The sequence below is a fragment of the Periplaneta americana genome, chromosome 3 (genome assembly GCF_040183065.1).
Source record: "Periplaneta americana isolate PAMFEO1 chromosome 3, P.americana_PAMFEO1_priV1, whole genome shotgun sequence".
NCBI classification, from domain to species: domain Eukaryota; kingdom Metazoa; phylum Arthropoda; class Insecta; order Blattodea; family Blattidae; genus Periplaneta; species Periplaneta americana.
This window is the reverse complement of record NC_091119.1, coordinates 27,453,528-27,472,303: the sequence shown is the minus strand read 5'-3', so window position 1 is coordinate 27,472,303 and position 18,776 is coordinate 27,453,528. Positions and strand designations below refer to the sequence as shown.

General features: G+C 33.6%; 1 protein-coding gene across 5 annotated transcripts in view; it reads left to right on the top strand.

The window, feature by feature from the left end:
• The window catches only part of LOC138695874 (arginine/serine-rich protein PNISR), a 64,971-nt gene that overhangs the window by 23,547 nt on the left and 22,648 nt on the right, over positions 1 to 18,776 (top strand). For all 5 annotated transcript variants that reach the window (XM_069820199.1, XM_069820200.1, XM_069820201.1 and 2 more), the window contains exons 8-10: positions 2,007 to 2,109; positions 2,697 to 2,753; positions 16,476 to 16,582. In XM_069820199.1, the coding sequence (XP_069676300.1) occupies positions 2,007 to 2,109; positions 2,697 to 2,753; positions 16,476 to 16,582 (267 nt within the window). The remainder of the gene's footprint in view (positions 1 to 2,006; positions 2,110 to 2,696; positions 2,754 to 16,475; positions 16,583 to 18,776) is intronic.

Genomic DNA, 18,776 nt, shown 5'->3' with positions numbered 1-18,776 from the left:
TATGTGTAATTTTTTAACTTATAGTGTAAGACTGCTCAACATTCACAGCTTTTCTTTAGAGGAAAATGAAGCAGACATGTTCTGAGTAAAAGGAAAATTTAAAAATTATTCTATCTTTATTCATTTGAGAACAATAACAAAAGTAACCGAGCATCATGTCAAAGTTTTTTTACATACACAAAACTACCTTTTTTTTTTAAATGCATTTATGAGACTGATAATGATTTTTGTTAACTTTGTTCAATATTACACGTATTGAAATAAAATTTGGAGCTCCCTTATTGTATAAGTATTGCTTACAATAAGGGAGCTCTCCAAATTTTATTTCCATATCTGTATTTCTATAATAGGGATATCTTATGCGAAGTTTTACCGTTAGATGGCAGGAGCGTTCCATGCAGCACATGTTGTAGGGCTATATTATGCCATATGCTGCAGTTGATTACGTTCTCCCTTTGTTGGGTAAATAAGTTTTTTTGTGCGTGTCAATATTATATTTCTAATTATTTTATATAACCTAGTATAATTTACTTTCTTACCTCATAATTTAATTTAATTTACAATAAATAATAGCGTAAACTTGTATAATACTGGGAGATGGATGGGGAAATCTGCAGTATGCAGGATATAAATACGAGTAAATTGAATATGCATGAACATAAACGAGAACTTTGAGAACGAGGTGCACGAATAAAAATAATAAGTAAATAAAATAGGAACTTTGTTGAAAGTATGGTAAATATTACCTCTTTAATCATTAGTATTGTAAGTACCGTAGGCCTACACTAAAAACAGGATATGCAGCCACCAATTTTTTTTATAGGGAAGGGACTATCGAGATTGAATTCCTCGTATTTTTTTCTCTAGTTGCAGAAAGATTAAATCCAATGTTTGATAAGATGATATAATATGATCGCAAGACTAGTATCACGATTATTCCTGTGTTTTATAGGTTAAGGACATGCAGTTTTGAATACTATGTAGGATGATTTTGAAAATTTAAGTAAAAATTTGGTTTTAATAATTAATCTACAGCACATTAAAAACATTATTTACGAAATGGATTTCACTATGGATTGTCCTAGATAATAAACATCTCAGTTAATCGAGAGTTTCTGCAGGCGTAAACTTCAGAGACTCCTAGAAGTACTGAATATAATGTAAGCTAACATAGCTTGCTGTCGAGGTTGCATATGCTTTTATTAATATATCAGTCCCCTAACTGCCCATTGTGCAACTCAAACCAAGAAATGGATTCGGAATACCTCAAAATCTGTGCTTCAGTGGTTGGTCATGATAATATCTTTGAAAAATATTGGAGTGCAAGAGGTCAAATGACTTTATTGTCAAACACCTGGCATTAGAAAATAACTTTTTCCTCTTCCAAAATGAAACTGTAGCCAGCAATTCCTTACTTGAAGTAGTTTTAATTGCTAACACTTTCAAGGCGCAATTTCGTTAGTTAAATTTTTAAGGTTCAAAGCATATATTCAGAATATTTCGGGACCTGAATGAAGACAAAAGGCTTTCCCTGATTTTTACATATAGGAACATACAAAAATTTGCCATTTTGAGTTGTTTTTAAGAGTATTTAATGTACTAATACGCTACATAAATCCTCAATGTTTATATACCAGAAAACAAATGCACATGCAAAGCGCATCCCTCAAAGTACACACGTGCTATCTGTTGGTGCTAGTTCAGGATATCCCTATTGCAGTTTTAATTATTTTTAAACTGAGCATTTGGTAGATTTTGAAGTATGTATCAAATTAGCCTGACTTTTTTTACTGTATCATATTAGTCCTACTTGACCCTATGTAAATCTTGTTCTGTTTTCAGTGAAAGCATACTGCCTACATGTAGGCTTTTACTAATTTCATTGTGAAAAGTGCATTTTGATCATGTCTGACTTTGGCAATAATGAGGTAGTTTCGAGTATATCTTCTACAGAATCTTCTCTTATTTCTAATTTAATAACTATTGATTTTGTTGTTAATTTTCAGATGTTAAAGGTCCGTCGTACATTGACGGAAATTCTTTTGGAAGTTACAACTGAGGAGATGGAAGCTGTAGCACATGAAGTGTTAAGTAAAGCAAAGGCGAAAGGTACTAGAAACTTCAATTACACATTCACAATTCTGCTCAGTTCATTATTTTCACGTTCAGTATCAAAAGTGTATTGTCAAGTGCAAGATAGAGAACTTTTTAAACAACATCTTGCCTGCTTTGTACATAGAAATATTGCATTCTATGTTACGCATTATGCTTTTAGCAACTGTTTTCAGTATATATTAGAATCAGATACTTGCATTAAAGAGCCTTATATGTGGAAATCTTTACTGATGTATGCATTGATACGATCTAGTGTACTAAAATTATTCTTTATATTAAATGAGGTTATTTACTGTCTTGAATTTTCAGATCATCCTAATCTCTTTCTCTTGATAAATAATAGTTTTTCAGTAAGATGTATGTTCTCTGCTTACTATGGATCTGTTTACAAGGATGCTGCAGTATGCAGTGTTATGTAAAGAACAATCAGCTGTGGGCTACTTGCAGATTAAGGTGGCAAGCAGATGATTTTCACCCTCAAGGCTGTGCAGTGGTCCATTAGGGAACAGAATTAAAACATCCTCCCTTCTCCTTTATGTGTGTCAGTCGCCTTGTACTAAACATTTATATTTATGACAAAGCTCCAGCATTGCAACTGCGGAAGACCCAGGCTTTAGCATCTTTGACTGGCAAGCTGGGTAAGTGATATTTCAAGGCTTATGTAAATCATTTGAGATAGCAATGAAATGGTTCGGATTATATCTGAATACAAGAATGCATTATGCTCGTTGTAGACAATTGGGTTTTACATGTAAATTGTTCAAACGCATGGTATATGATGAGCAATTGTGTGCTATATGAGTATTAGTTCTACTTTTCTGTTAATTTGTTAGTTCACGAGTTTAAAGCTGCAGAAAATCTGTTCCAGGATTTTAATGAAAATTACGTTTTCGATATTAATCATACCAAAAAAGTACTTTTGGCATGCAATTGGTCTTTCTTGAACAGTCATTTCTTCTTAAATGTTCTAAGAATTGTATTTATATCTGCTTACGAAATGGTGTTATGACAGATATGTTCCTATATAAAAGCAAAAAATGGTTATACATCTTGATTGTATCACTTCGGAATATGTATGTGAAGACTTTCCTGTGTTAAATTTCAACATACCTCGTTTACATGTTTCGACCTATTTATGGGTCATCTTCAGAACTTGTCGTTGTTGGTCTTGGCGCCACTTGTTCTGTTTCCTGTGAGGGTGTGTTCCTGTGGTATAGTGTAGAGTCAAAGAGTGTGTGTGTTTTGAAGTTGAGTTGTGTGTTGAGAATTTCGTTGGGGTGCAACCTGATTCAAGGAATTAAATTACAACATCGTATACAGAACAAATAACACTCTACAAAAACATCTGAACACACCAACAAACAAATACAACCACACAGGCGTATACAAACTCAAATGTAACACCTGCAACAACTTCTACATAGGACAGATAGGCAGATCGTTTCAAACATGTTACGAAGAACACATCACAGCCATAACAAAATTACAAAACACCTCCACATATGCAGAACACATCACAAAATGCTAACCAACCCACAGAGACATCAACACAGACATGGAAATACTGCACATCCAATCAAAAAGCCACAAACTAAACACACTAGAACAATATGAAATATACAGACACACAAAAACACACCCACGAAATTCTCAACACAACTCAACTTCAAAACACACACACTCTTCGACTCTACACTATGCCACAGGAACACACCCTCACAGGAAACAGAACAAGTGGCGCCAAGACCAACAACGACCAGTTCTGAAGATGACCCATAAATAGGTCGAAACATGTAAACAAGGTACTTGGAATTTAACACAGGAAAGTCTTACCATACATATTCCGAAAAAATGGTTATTTGCTCAAAATTGATTGCAGTGATTTTCATCTTTCCACACTCTCCCAATAATTTCCTTATTTGGCATGGTATGGCATTTACAGAGGGGTTCAATTAATCCTCAGTTCTAACGTACTTACGTATCTACAGTAAAATCCCTCGTATCCGGTACCAAAATAACCGGAAATACCAAAACAACAGCACTTGTGGCTAGGCCCAAAAAAAAAAAGTCATTCATGTGAACGGGAAGAGTCGGACGAAGATGTGAGTGGTTTTCACGAATCGCACATGCCGCATATTTTTACTCTTTACATTGTTCACATGTGAAAACATAGACAGAAAATCCCATTATGTCCCTGGAGAAGATCGGGTAGCATCTGTGAGCTATAGTGTGTTAGTTGAAAGGCTCGAGGAAAAAAAGACCTTTGGGAAGGCCAAGACGTAGATGAGAGGATAGTATTAAAACTGATTTGAGGGAGGTGGGATTTGATTGTAGAGACTGGATTAATCTTGCACAGTATAGCGACCAATGGCGAGCTTATGTGAGGGCAGCAGTGGACCTCCGGGTTCTCTAAAAGCCGTAAGTAAATCATATATGAAATAGTGACTTTGTTGATTATCCTATAAATAACTGATTAAAAAAAAACACGTTATTTCATCTGATTGCCTTATTTGATTTTCTCATCAATTTTGTGGTTGACAGTATTTCTTTTATGGATATTTATCCATTCTATCACAGTTCTGTAGTTTTGCATAGTTTATGATACACAAAGTACAAAATTTCCATTGAAAAATGCAGCAGCAGCAGTAGTAGTAGTAGTAGTAGGTTTATTTTGCCTGGCAGAGTTAAGGCCACGAGGCCTTCTCTTCCACTCAACCAGGTTTCACATGAAATACAAAATTAGATTACAAAACAACACAAAAGAAAGTACCTTAGAAATTACATAAAATATAGTAGAAAATTACAATAGTCAAGATCAGTTACAAAATATAAAATTACAAATAGTCAAGATCGGTTACATAATATATAAAATAAAGTAGAAAATTACACATAATCAAAATCAGTTACATAACATAAGGGGAATACACACACTCACACACACACACACACACACACACACACGACGACGATTAATTCACTTCAGATATACTAATACAGTTAATATACTAATAGGAGAATACATGTGGGTTACAAGACATAAAATGTTGATTAGCAAAGTCGTACTAAATGTGTACATTAAGTGTAAAAAAAATATCATTCTAAAGCAAACTGGGGATTGTGGGTCATATCAAGGGGTCGCAAAATAAAAATAACATGTACACAAGCAATAAAATATATATATATATATTTTAAGAAAAACGAACATATACTGTTATTTGTTCGTGTATATTACACTTTTTTTCTTACTGAAAATATGGAGAAAAAATTCGGGTGCACATTCTATGGGAAAAGTTTTGTTGTAAAATAAAACGTTTAAGAATATTATGCTTATTATTAATTAAATAAATAAATCTTCCTCAACTTGGTGAGGTTGCCAAAGACAAAGAATGTTAAACAGTATTTATATATCCTTGTAAAAATGTTAAAAAGCCCTTTTATTGTTTCACTACCAGGTATTCATTTGCAAAACGACATTTTCTGCAATTGACCTATCACATTAATACCTGACAAAACATTAAAAATTGAGAAATGTTCAACACACACTTTGATTCATCATACTGAATAACAAACAAAATTCACTTGATTTCACCTTCTAAATTATTTTACTTCGAACATTGGCAGCCATCTTATTGATTCACCTAACACAGCATCACTGGGAAATGGAAATGGAATGAATAGTTTCAATTTTTTTTTTTTGTTCTGTGCCTATTAAATCATTGACTATATTAGTAGCAGAATTAAAACATTGACTATGTTAGTAGCAAAAGGCAGTACAAGGTTTGTGTGGTGCTTACACATCTTGGCTACTCTTAATGGTACGTGATAGAATGTTTGAAAAAAAAAAAAATGTTGAGTTATTACTCTGGTTTGTTTTGCATATAGAAGCTTGTTGATTTTTTATTTAAAGTGATGTTTTGTTTTGAAAAGTTCAAGGGATTTGGTTTTAAGAGAAAAATGTTTGATTTCTAAGTGCCAAACCAACTTTGATGGTTTCACATTTTCTGTGGATGGAACTTGAAAGCAAACAACATATTGCATTGCCATTTGAAGAAATCTTTAATGAATTATTTTTTTCTGAGTGTATATTAAATCTAAAAGTTCAATTAGCACTTTGTATTGTATTGTATTGTATTTATTAACATTCCATGGTATTCATACATTGCTTTACAGCTAGAATATGGAACAAGTCAAAAAACTTAATACTATTATAAAGTCTTAATTTAAAGTCACAGTTTAGATGAAATATATACAGAAGAGATTTACAATATAGTTTACTAGTACAACACAAAGTTTTAGTATCAATTTCATGAAGCGTTATTGAATGTCATGAATTCACCTACAGAATAGAAGGTGTGAGAAATTAGGTACTTCTTTAATTTGGCTCTAAATAATCTTATGTTTTGAGTTTCATTTTTTTATATCGATAGGGAGGCTATTAAAAATTTTTACTGCCATATAACGCACTCCTTTTTGATAGCACGATAGACTTGCTGATGGAGTATGAAAGTCATTTTTTTGACGTGTATTTATGCTATGAACTGTTGATTTAGTTACTGAAATTACACTTCTGGAAAATGGAATGAAAGCACCAGTTGCAATCTGGGAAATGATTCTTTGTCTCCCATACAGCTTCTTTTATAACAGACACAGGTAAACAGCATGTTGAGACTTGGGTGGATGCAGTGTACTCTGTAAGTCAAAATATACGCATACAAATATGTTGAATCAAACATGACTATCAAGGCAGCTATACTCTTTCCAACTAAAGATTGAAGTAGACATAAACAAAACCGAAATGTATTATTCCGCAATCGCAAGTTAGCTACCAAAGTAGCCACCAGGGCGCATTATTTTCAGCAAGTGAGCATGCAGGGTAGCCATCATCTGATATATTGCAGACCACATTTCAACATATTCATTAAACTAACTCGTAAAATGCTCACAGAGGGTTAATAACAAGACTTACATGATTTTAATGAAGTTAAAATGTTGTTAATATAATAATTAGATTCTACTTATGTCAGTGCGTGAACTCGTATACTATTAATCGAAAATTGATAGCGGCTCTATCCCCTCCATATCCGGCACAACCACAACACACGCTTCGTGTACTGACTGCTTAACAATAGGCTACTACAATACAATAGTCACTGTCGTCTGCCACAAATAAAATATTAGGACTCACTGAACTGAGACACTGACCTCGACCTCAGATGGTGCGAGAAAGACGGAGTTGGGGATTCACAAAGCCATCTTTCACGTGATCAAGGTGTGCATCTCTCACGTGATCGTTCTCAGAACGCACATGCGCTAGAGGCAGAGGGGAGACGAATTTTGTGCCGACAGACACGGTGATTCAATAACAGGGATAAAGAGATGTCGAAGAATTTTCATTAGTTGGATATAAGTTATGCGAGTTGATATCGAAGAGTTCATTATTTCTCTACTGGGAATAGTGGATTTTCTTTAATTCTACAGAAATTTCTTCGAAGTTGGCAACACTGAATCTCGCACTGTGTTACCAGCTGTGCTGATGTGCTCTGTGAAGCTGGAGGTCACTTTTGGAGTTCGTTTAATGCCTATTACGCATGCGCTTTGCCATAATACACGTTACAATGATTTATCATGCAATGTCTGAAACTACTAATCTAAACTTATTGTTTAAATCGTAAGAAAGTGTTCTTCTAAGCATGTTTAATTTATCCTGTTCCATGTATAGTATACATTTTATTATTTTTAGAAGGAACTATTTTAATGTGAAAGAAGAAGATGACAAGCATGACCTTGGAGGCGTTGTGCGTCCAATAGTCAATCAGGAACCATTATGCCACGTGCATTTATTTACATTTACTTCAATCTTTAGCTGGAAAGAGAGTAAACAGTTTTGGACTAATTGCTCGTATAAGTTTTTATTATTATTATTATTATTATTCTCCCCCCCCCCCTCATAGGAGGGTTGCAGAGTATTAGTTTTTTCTATGTTTTGGAGGATTGTGTGGCTTAAAAGTTTCAGAAGCACACCTTTCTAAAGTAAATGAGTAAAATATACTGACTTACAGTACATGAAAACAGTATATTCTGTATTTTATGTTGTCTGTTACTTCTCTTTCCGTCCTGCTTCCCAAAAAAAATAGCAAAGAAATATGAGTGAATCATAAAATCATTGCAATTAGATGAATTTGTGAAAGTTACAAAGTCAACCATTTTATTACGTTCTTACTCTCAAAATGAAGAAACTAAAATGCATTAAGGCCATTAGTGATAGACAAGCTGAAATATTTGTCACATATTTCACATACCCTGATTTAATATATGCTTTTAATAATTGACTCAAATTTATGTAAATTTGTGTATCCATAAGACAAAATTTTCATATTTTTACTGTGCAGCCACTTATAAACATAACTAGACGTCAAATTACAATCATGTTCAAAAGACACAATTGCTCATCTTATATAGTAATGTAATCTTGTATAATAATATTTCTCTATTCGCTTACAATGCTAATAGGTAACAAACTGACTTCATATTTTGAAATATTGGTGTAAAAGTGTACTGTGTGGTATATGATTACTAATGATAAAAGGGAATAGAAAAATTAGAGTAATATACTATTATGACTTACAGGTTCAGAAATGTGATTCTATTTTGTTAATTCAATTTAATTTTCTTTTCTTGAGAGTTGACATATTTGCTGATGGTAAGTCATTAAACTAAGATATATATTTTGATTGTGATATTTATTATGTTGAAGTCTGAATACTTACTGTAAACTCTCCTATAGAGATGAAAACCCTCTTATTAAATAATCATGCCCTAATTTCGTCAACTGCAGTCTAATCTACAAATCATTCAAGATTATGTCTGATTTTATGACCAGGATTCGTTAATGGTAAAGTGTTCTTGATCTTTAAACTTGAAATAAGAATATATGTTTCAAATAATTTTGGTTTATTTTGCAGCTTTCATGAAGGCATCACTTGGCATGTGTTTTTTTCATTTATTTGATAAAAATTGTTTTGAATTAAGGTATCATGAAATTTCTTTAAGAAACTAATTTTTGAGGTTATACTTTCAGAATATAGTTATTAGAACTTAGTGTATCAGAACTTCATTTGACTAGAATTTGATTACATGTTTAATGATCTATGATATTTTTTTAACCTTTATTTGTTAGATATTTTTGTGTCACAGTTATAGATTTTAATCACATTGGAAATAAATGCTTCATTTTGATACCACATTCAGAATAGATGCTAAATACTTGAAATGGGCCCTATGTACGAGTTTATATGAAATGTGGAACTGTCAATGGGAAAAACGTTGTAAATGCTGTTATGCTTATTGACAATGAAATTCACGTTTATGTGTTTCACACAGTAGTTTTATGACATTTGTTTTTGGACGTACTGATGAAACTAATAGGCGTCAGTTCTAGATTTATTTTAAATTTAATAAATGAATATATTTAATTTATGAAAGTAGTTAAAATAACTGAATGTGTTCAGTGATAATCATTAAATTTCACGAAGTAATTTTTTAATGTTCTGAAATAAGGATGTTTTTATTTCAGTATTAGATTATTTAATCATCAGCTTAATAGGATTTTTATGTATTATAATTTTAATGCACTTGAGCAGTTAATATCTATCACAGAAACTTATTGTACATAATATTAATACTGTTATGTAAATAACAAATCCAAATTGTCCCTTGTGCAACAAAGAAGAGGAAGTGGCTGAAGAAATCTTCAAACCTATGAAGCACTACCTGCTGAATCCATCAAAGAGAGACACTGGACAGCGAGAGAGCTAATGGCTTCATTGCCAGAGCCAAGCTTTTGATAACAACACAATTTCATTTTGAAAACTGAGTTAGATCTGATAGGCGATTCTTATCAGATTTTTCATGCTGAATTCGAAAATGGCCTCCAAATTGTGCTATCACGTCAGAATTTTTTGCAAACAATACAGAAATAAAATTTCAATTGTATTAGAATTTTTATAAAAACGTTTCTTAATAAATGTTTATAGACTACACAAAAAAAATGACACTGAGTGACACAATTTTAATATTTATTACATTGTGTTTGAAATTTCCATTTTTTTATGTAAAGATTAATTTTTGGTCCTACAGAATATGTCTCTTATGGTAACAATGGTTATTAGAGGAGGAAAACTCGCTCTGGCGCTGGGGATCGAACTCGGGTCCTTGATTCTACGTACCAAATGCTCTAACCACTGAGCTACACTGAAGTTCAATCCACAGCACCGGATCGAATCCCTTTCCTCTAGTATTTTTCCCTTTGTGGCATGACTCCAAGTTCGACATGTATGTTGATATATATATACTATATATATAAAGTTAACTATCATTGTACAAGGAGCGCACTCAATTGAGTGACTTGGTGGCCAGGATTCCATAGTATTATGCACTGTTGGGTGAAGAATCTACGTAAAGATTAATTTTTGGTCCTACAGAATATACCTGTTATGGTAACAATGATTATTATATGTCGAACTTGGAGTCAGGTCACAAAGGGAAAAACACTAGAGAAGAGGGGTTCGATCCAGTGCTGTGGATTGAACTTCGGCATAGCTCAGTGGTTAGAGCACTTGGTACATAGAACCAAGGACCCGGGTTCGATCCCTGGTTTCGGAGCGAGTTTTTCTTCTCTAATAACCATTGTTCCCATTTTCTTGACTGTCTAGAAGCACCATTGGAAAAATTCTCTCTCTGAATCATCCAGCAATAATCAGCAATCATAATATTGACACTCCACTTCCCTTGGTATCTAGTTTTCACTTGTTTAATGTCCTGGTGAAACCTTTTGCCATGTTCTTCACCAAAAGCACCTAGATTTTCACGAAAATAATCCAGTTGGATATGCAAGAATGAACCATTGCACTCATATTGCAGCCCAAGATTTTAAAACACTCCGACATAAAAACTTACTACCTACTGCCCATAAAACTTATAAAATATTTTCCTTTTGAAAATAAAACATTAGAATATTTAAATTTAGAGCCATATCTATGTCTTACACTAATAATAAACAAATATTTCTGAAAAAGACTTCTCCATTAGAATTCCCAGTTTACCTGGAATGGTGATATCTAAAATGAAAATTTACAATTTATGGAAAATTCTGATGAGATAGGCAAAAACTAATTTCTTATTAATAATCAGCGTGAAAAAACTGTACCAAAAACACTGTTTAGTTTCTAGTCAGCAAAATCCATGCTGAACGGTGATAATTATAAAGAAATGTTATAAGAAAATGTTTGAAATGTCCTCACAATTTTATATTGTGAATAAATATCAAAAGGGTCTTTCTGTAAAATGTTCTCAGTATAACATCCCAAGTACACCATATGAATTGTGATAGCAAGAAATAGCAATAATTCTATTAAGTAATAGTTTGTCATCAGTATCTAATTTTTGCAGCAAAAACATAACATTCAAATTCGTAACAACTTAGTGGATGTACTCTTACAGCTTACTTGTCTAAACAATTGTAGATTTTTTATTACATTTCTATTTCTAAAGGTAAGACAAATGTTGCAGATTATAATATATTCCTGAAATTCTGTTGTACTTGTTATATGAAATGTGTTGTTATTATTATGAACTTTATAGATGATTTCATCATACTGTTACTTATGTAAGGCAATGTTTAATGCTGTAGCTTTTGCTGCGTAGATTTTTTAAGTAAAGTACATAAGTATGATTTATCTTAACTCTCCCTTTTATCTCGTATACCATACTGTACACTTTTTATTTCAAATTATGCAGATTCAGGTAATTGAGATGATGAAATGCAAATTTTAACTTTTCCTGAAACTAATGGGAGTTTAAGTATGTCATTCCTGCCCATTGTGTTTAATTTCTTCTTCATTACCTACAGTTATGTTCTGAAATATATATTTTCAACTACCATATTTTCATTATTGTACTATATATGTAAGTTAATTATTGTCAAGTTATACCAGATTTAAGATTCGTATTTTGTATTACACAAAAGTTGGTGTCACATAAAATCAGAACTTACTATAGGTGATATAAAAATTATTGAACCAACGTCATCAAATATTAATCACGTTAATTACAGTTTAACTTGTTCTTGAGATATCTTATTCTTGAATGCAAACACCAATGAGCCACATTTAAATGTATAAATTACTCAGGCGCAGTTGTAGGATTCTTCAAAAGTAAGCATTATTAATGGAGAATTTACATAAATCTTTATTAATTTAAATTTTTTCTTAGTATTGTACATCCAAATTATTAGCAAGACAAAACTTCACCAAAATATTCCTTACATAAAACAAATTCGACAAAATGTTTATTTTGCTTGTTCTTTCATATTTTTTAATTTTATATTTTCTTTAATCTAGCACCTGCATTTTTAGTAGTGTTTTTTATAAGTGTTAAAGTTACTTTAACTTTTAAATGATCAGTTAATTGGAACTTGTTAAAATGTTTCACTTACCAGTACCTTATAAAAACTGAAGCTGCAGTTTCCGTGTATATTTCCTTGCAAATATATGAATTACCTTTCACTTGGTATTTTTCTTTATGGATGTTCAGGGTAGTAAGACCATTCAGCCATTGATGCCTCATTGTAGATCTTAAAGTAGGTCTCGATTCTTTGCAGAGTAGAAAATGAATGCTAAGTTGTAGCCATTTTCCTTAATAATAATAATAATAATAATAATAATAATAATAATAATAATAATTGTTTTCACTCGCTTTTTACCTAACATTTGTCCACACCTGTGGAGTAACCGTCAGCGCGTCTGGCTGTGAAACCAGGTAGCCCGGGTTCAAATCCCGGTTGGGGCAAGTTACCTGGTTGAGGTTTTTTCCACGGTTTTCCCCTCAACCCAATACGAGCAAATGCTGGGTAACTTTCGGTGCTGGACCCCGGACTCATTTCACCTTCATTTCATTCCGACGCTAAATAACCTAGATACAGCATCGTAAAATAACCCAATAAAAGAAAATAAAAAATACCTAACATTTACATATGTATTCTGAATTAGATTTTATTTTCTTGAAAAAATGTAAAATATTATTTTTTCTTAAATCTTTTTTCTGGATGATGTTTGAAGTACCTGATGCCACTGTGAATACAGGAAAAGATGTTAATATTACCAATGAGAAATATTTAACAGTTAAATGTTTCAAACCCACCACCCTGCTTTGCTTAAACTGATATTCACATAGCATACACAACAGTAGTGCTCAATTCACAAAGATTTAAAAACATTTGGAAAGAAATGTGATTTCTGTTGGTCATTTGCTGAGTCCGAAAGAATAACAAAAATGAATGCCATTCCCAAAGAATGCAATGGTTTGTGGACTTCATATATAACAGAATGGAGAAAAAAATGCTCTGAAATCAAGTTAAAAAAATAAAAACGTGTGTTCTCCCCCCCTTCCCCCGCCCCCAGTTTTTGGGAGGAACACATGCTTCTGTACCCTCTTCTGAATCCCTACTGAAATAAAATGAGCTAGTGTTTCAAACTTGATCAATCTGAAACTTCTTTTGTTGATTTTGTATATTGTTCAAATAAAATTTTATTTCATATCACAATATCTGTAGAGATATATAATTTATAGAGAAAGTATACTTTTGCCAAAATTCCTATAAGAAAGTATACTTTTATTGAAATTCCTAAGTAGAAAATTTAACTAAGGTATTTCTAAAACAAATTGAATTTTCTGTTTCATTTGACATTAAACTGTAACTTTCAAACTCTTCAACTCACAGGGTTATATAATATGAATTACTGAGCTTATAATAATATAATTTTTTTAATTATGATTTAAATCTGTGCATAATTCCTTAAATTGAAGTTATGCCAAGTTATTGCATTGTGAATTTTAAGAATATTGAATATTAAAATTTCAGTCCCATTTATTATTGCAAGTATACATTGAAAGGAACTCTTTTAAATTAAAACATTTTAGAGCTTTTAAAGAGTGTCCGTTTTGAGAAGGATGATCAACAAGCCAATAACATTAACGATGAAAAGACGTCTATTTACAACCCATGTATTCCTCACTTCAGTGAGAGATACAAAATGAATATTAATACATGGGAAGTGAAAGGACTTCTTTTTGGCACTAGGGGAACTTCAGTTAAGTTAACCAAAACCATTCTATATATTTTATATATTATATATATTTTGATGTACCGAAGTACATATGATATTTCCATGCAGATATTCTGCGTCATCATATGATGAAAGAGTGATGGAACGGAGAAAAATTCTCTCCGGCGCCGATTGAACCCGGGTTTTCAGCTCTACGTGCTGATGCTTTATCCACTAAGCCACGCCGGATACAACCCCGACACCGGTCAGAATCGTCTCAGATTAAGCTCCATCTCTTGGGTTCCCTCTAGTGGCCGCCCTCTCCACTACGTCATAGATGTCTATGAACGCAGGACCAAAGTCCATACATGTGTTGAGGTGCACTCGAATGAGTGACTGGTTGGCCGGGATCCGACGGTATGGGCGCCGTCTTAAATCACGAAGTGATTTATTACGCATATTATATATATTTTGATGTACCGAAGTACATATGATATTTCCATGCAGATATTCTGCGTCATCATATGATGAAAGAGTGATGGAACGGAGAAAAATTCTCTCCGGCGCCGGGATTTGAACCCGGGTTTTCAGCTCTACGTGCTGATGCTTTATCCACTAAGCCACGCCGGATACAACCCCGACGCCGGTCAGAATCGTCTCAGATTAAGCTCCATCTCTTGGGTTCCCTCTAGTGGCCGCCCTCTCCACTACGTCATAGATGTCTATGAACACAGGACCGAAGTCCATACATGTGTTGAGGTGCACTCGAATGAGTGACTGGTTGGCCGGGATCCGACGGTATGGGCGCCGTCTTAAATCACGAAGTGATTTATTACACATATCATATATATTTTGATGTACCGAAGTACATATGATATTTCCATGCAGATATTCTGCATCATCATATGATGAAAGAGTGATGGAACGGAGAAAAATTCTCGGCCAACCAGTCACTCATTCGAGTGCACCTCAACACATGTATGGACTTCGGTCCTGCGTTCATAGACATCTATGACGTAGTGGAGAGGGCGGCCACTAGAGGGAACCCAAGAGATGGAGCTTAATCTGAGACGATTCTGACCGGCGTCGGGGTTGTATCCGGCGTGGCTTAGTGGATAAAGCATCAGCACGTAGAGCTGAAAACCCGGGTCCAAATCCCGGCGCCGGAGAGAATTTTTCTCCGTTCCATCACTCTTTCATCAAAACCATTCTCCTTTCTCTTAAATTTTCTAATGAGAACATTAACAAAATTTGTCTAATGGTATTGAGAGATTCATTATCCATTTTACACAATCACTTGTATAATACTATGTAATTTTTTTTCACTTCATTTCATTACTCTTCAATGTATTTTCATCTCATGTTTCTCCGAAATCAAATTGTACTTTATTTTTAAATTTATCATTGTTCCGTATTCTCTCCGCAATCATATTGTATTTTTCATTTAACCTCTGCTTTGGATCCTAGTGGTCAGCCGTAGATTTCGGCCAGATGTCCCAAATTGTGGAATTTGTTGTTGTTGCATATTTCAAGCATACCTCCAAGTGCTAGTAGTAAAGTTGAAAGTCCTGAAATTTTGTGGGTGGTTATTATATTAAAAAGGAGCCCATATGACATAACACTCACACTGATACACATACATTTATTTTCTACAAAACCATTGTTACATATAATGCATGGTGAGAAATTTCTGTGATTGTGATATAGAGAATTCATGATTTTGTTTATGAGAATATGATCAGTGAATGTACTATGTGTGCAGACGACTAGAGTTCAAATCTCTCTCCTGACAAATTTATGGTGTACAAATCATTGATGTAACAGGTTATTTAGGATGGCTTCATAATTCGCCAGTTCGCCATGTTATTATAACTATCTGGTTGGTCAGATAGTTGACATATTGTCAGTTACAATTAAGAGGAATAGAAATTGGGTGGGGGGGGGGGGAGAACACATATATGCACACAAGCAAAATTTAAAAATATAAAAGTTTAAAGATATCTTCTCTTACATTGCACACGTAAATAATAATATAAATAACATTAATGTTTCTTTTGTTCGTAGGTAAATAGTTATGATTTTCAGCATCTAATCCTTATATTTGGTATAACTTTACAAATAATTATTACAAAAATGTACAATAATGTATTACTGCAGATCCAGTATATCTATGTTACTTCTTTTAACATATTGATCAACTTAAGGCAGCATATTGATGATGCAGTGATATTTTGAGAATTGGAAATCCCACACATGCAGGTCTGGGGATGTATGGTGACAGTGAGGATTCAGATAGCGGTGAAGATGGCGCAGGGGATAACTCTCCATCTCGAGCTAATGGGGCAGACTCAGATGAGGAATTAAGGGTAAGTTCTGACATTGATCTTGTACCATGAGATTCGGAAGAATAAATTATGAAATGTAAACTTCTTTCTCTGCATTATCTGCCTTAAAGTTGTTCATTTTGTGCTAGATCATTTTCAAGACCATTTCCTTAATATTTTACGATCATCATACATCGCAAGAATTGGAATTGTTGCCTCATGCTGGGTGAAACAGAGATAATTTTTTGCATGGTTGCTATTTGACATTGCGTTTTGTTGAGTTAGGTTGCATAGCACTCAGGACTTAAGCTGATTTTTCTGCATAACTAAAATACCTAATCCCCATTTCAGTTTGGTTGATAGGCTTTCCCCTCTACTCACACTCTTTACCGTCTGTGAAGGGGAAGATGCTACTGTCCATCTTACTAACGTTCGACTAATTGACTTTGAACTTAGTGAAAATTCTTATTATTGAAAATGTTTACCAGTAATCTATATTTCGAAAATCTATACTAAGCGTTTATATTTCATTTTATTGTTGTTTATATCAACTGGCACATTAAAAAGCTACTGACAGCAGAAGATAAATGTTTTCTTCACCACTAGTTACTACTCTACAGCATACACAATGGGACAATCTGCACTATGTCAATTCCCCCCCGACTTCATAATACAAACTAACATCCCTTAATTGAATTAATTATTAGTTGAAAATATTGTAAGAACGGCACTAAAGTATACTGAAACATATAATTGTCAAACATCTGTGTCACTGTATTTTATATCCACTTATGTACTTTATTTAATATTTTATTTTCTTGTGTGTACAACTTGGGTGGGGGGTGCAGGTATAAGAGATAACAGATACCGGTCTGTTACTGATGAACTCAGGGCAAGTAGAAGGAGAAAGAAATGCCTTCGCATCCTCTCAACTTGTATGAAATGTCATTTAGGTAGTAAGACTAGAGTTAGTTTTCAAAGCATATGCTTTTTTAAGAGTACAGTACTCTCTTAGCAAGCCAATCACAATGAAGTCGATCATTTTCAAGTTACTTTCTATTTTTTTTATGTGTGTGCGTGCGTGTGTGTGCATGTCACTTAACGTGATTCGGGTTCCACATACTGCGGATAGATGCGGACCCAGACTCCAATCGGCCTAAGTGGTGCAGTTGGTACAAACTCCTGTGGGACAAAATTCCAGCACACCAGTGATGCTGATAGAACCTTGGCTGTTGCGAGTGTCGTTAAATAAAACATGATTTAAAAAATTTAAAGACTCGAAATTTTAACAAAAAAGAAATCTATTTTTAAGTGAACACTAGTTGCGTAAAATGTTCATATTACAGTGAAACCTCGGTAAGACGCTCTTCAAGGGAACGCATGAAAATAGCGTATTAAACAGGATCGCGTATTAGCAAGAATGGGTATTTTTGAATTTTTTAAACTTTAACACAAAAGTATGAATCAGCATAAACATTTGTGGAAGAAATTTAAGGATTAAATACTGTAATTATGCAGGATAAAAACGTTATTTTATTTTCTTTCCTTTCAGAAAATGTCAGAACAAATACACTGTCTTATCAAATAAAGTGCCACTTTATTAAAAAAGTCAAAAATTATTTTCTGTCTTGCACTTGATCCAGTATTATGAATAAATTGCATTTTCCACACGATTTAAATTGGAAGTCACATCAGTAATTTGACTACTAGAAAATTAACGGATCTACGAATCACAGATACCGCGGCAAGGGCTTCGTTGCGAGAAGGATTTGGAACGTCTACCGCTTCCACTTCCTCTTCGTCAATTCTTCACTGATAATGCGATTAAAAACTGCCAGCAAGAAGGACAGGCTCTGAATACAGTAGTCTTGCAGGTACTCAAGGGTCATATTCCATTCTATGCTCTCTCAATTAATATCACTCAATAAAAGAAATTGTATTCCAATGGATACCTGGGAAACGAGAATGCAGATGCTTTAGCAAAGAAGGGCAGCACTGCTACTTACAGACCTGTTACTAAATCTACATATTACTCTGTGAAAAGATTTATTAAATCTACATACTTAGACTTCAACAAACAAAATTTGATAACACAATCTCAAGGGAAAAAATGGAACTCTCTGCATCAAAATCCACAGTTAATTCCCGATTTACCACGAAAATCGTCTGTAGCTGCATTTAGATTGGCAACAGGCCATGATTGTTTGGCCAAACACCTGCATAGAATTGGAATATA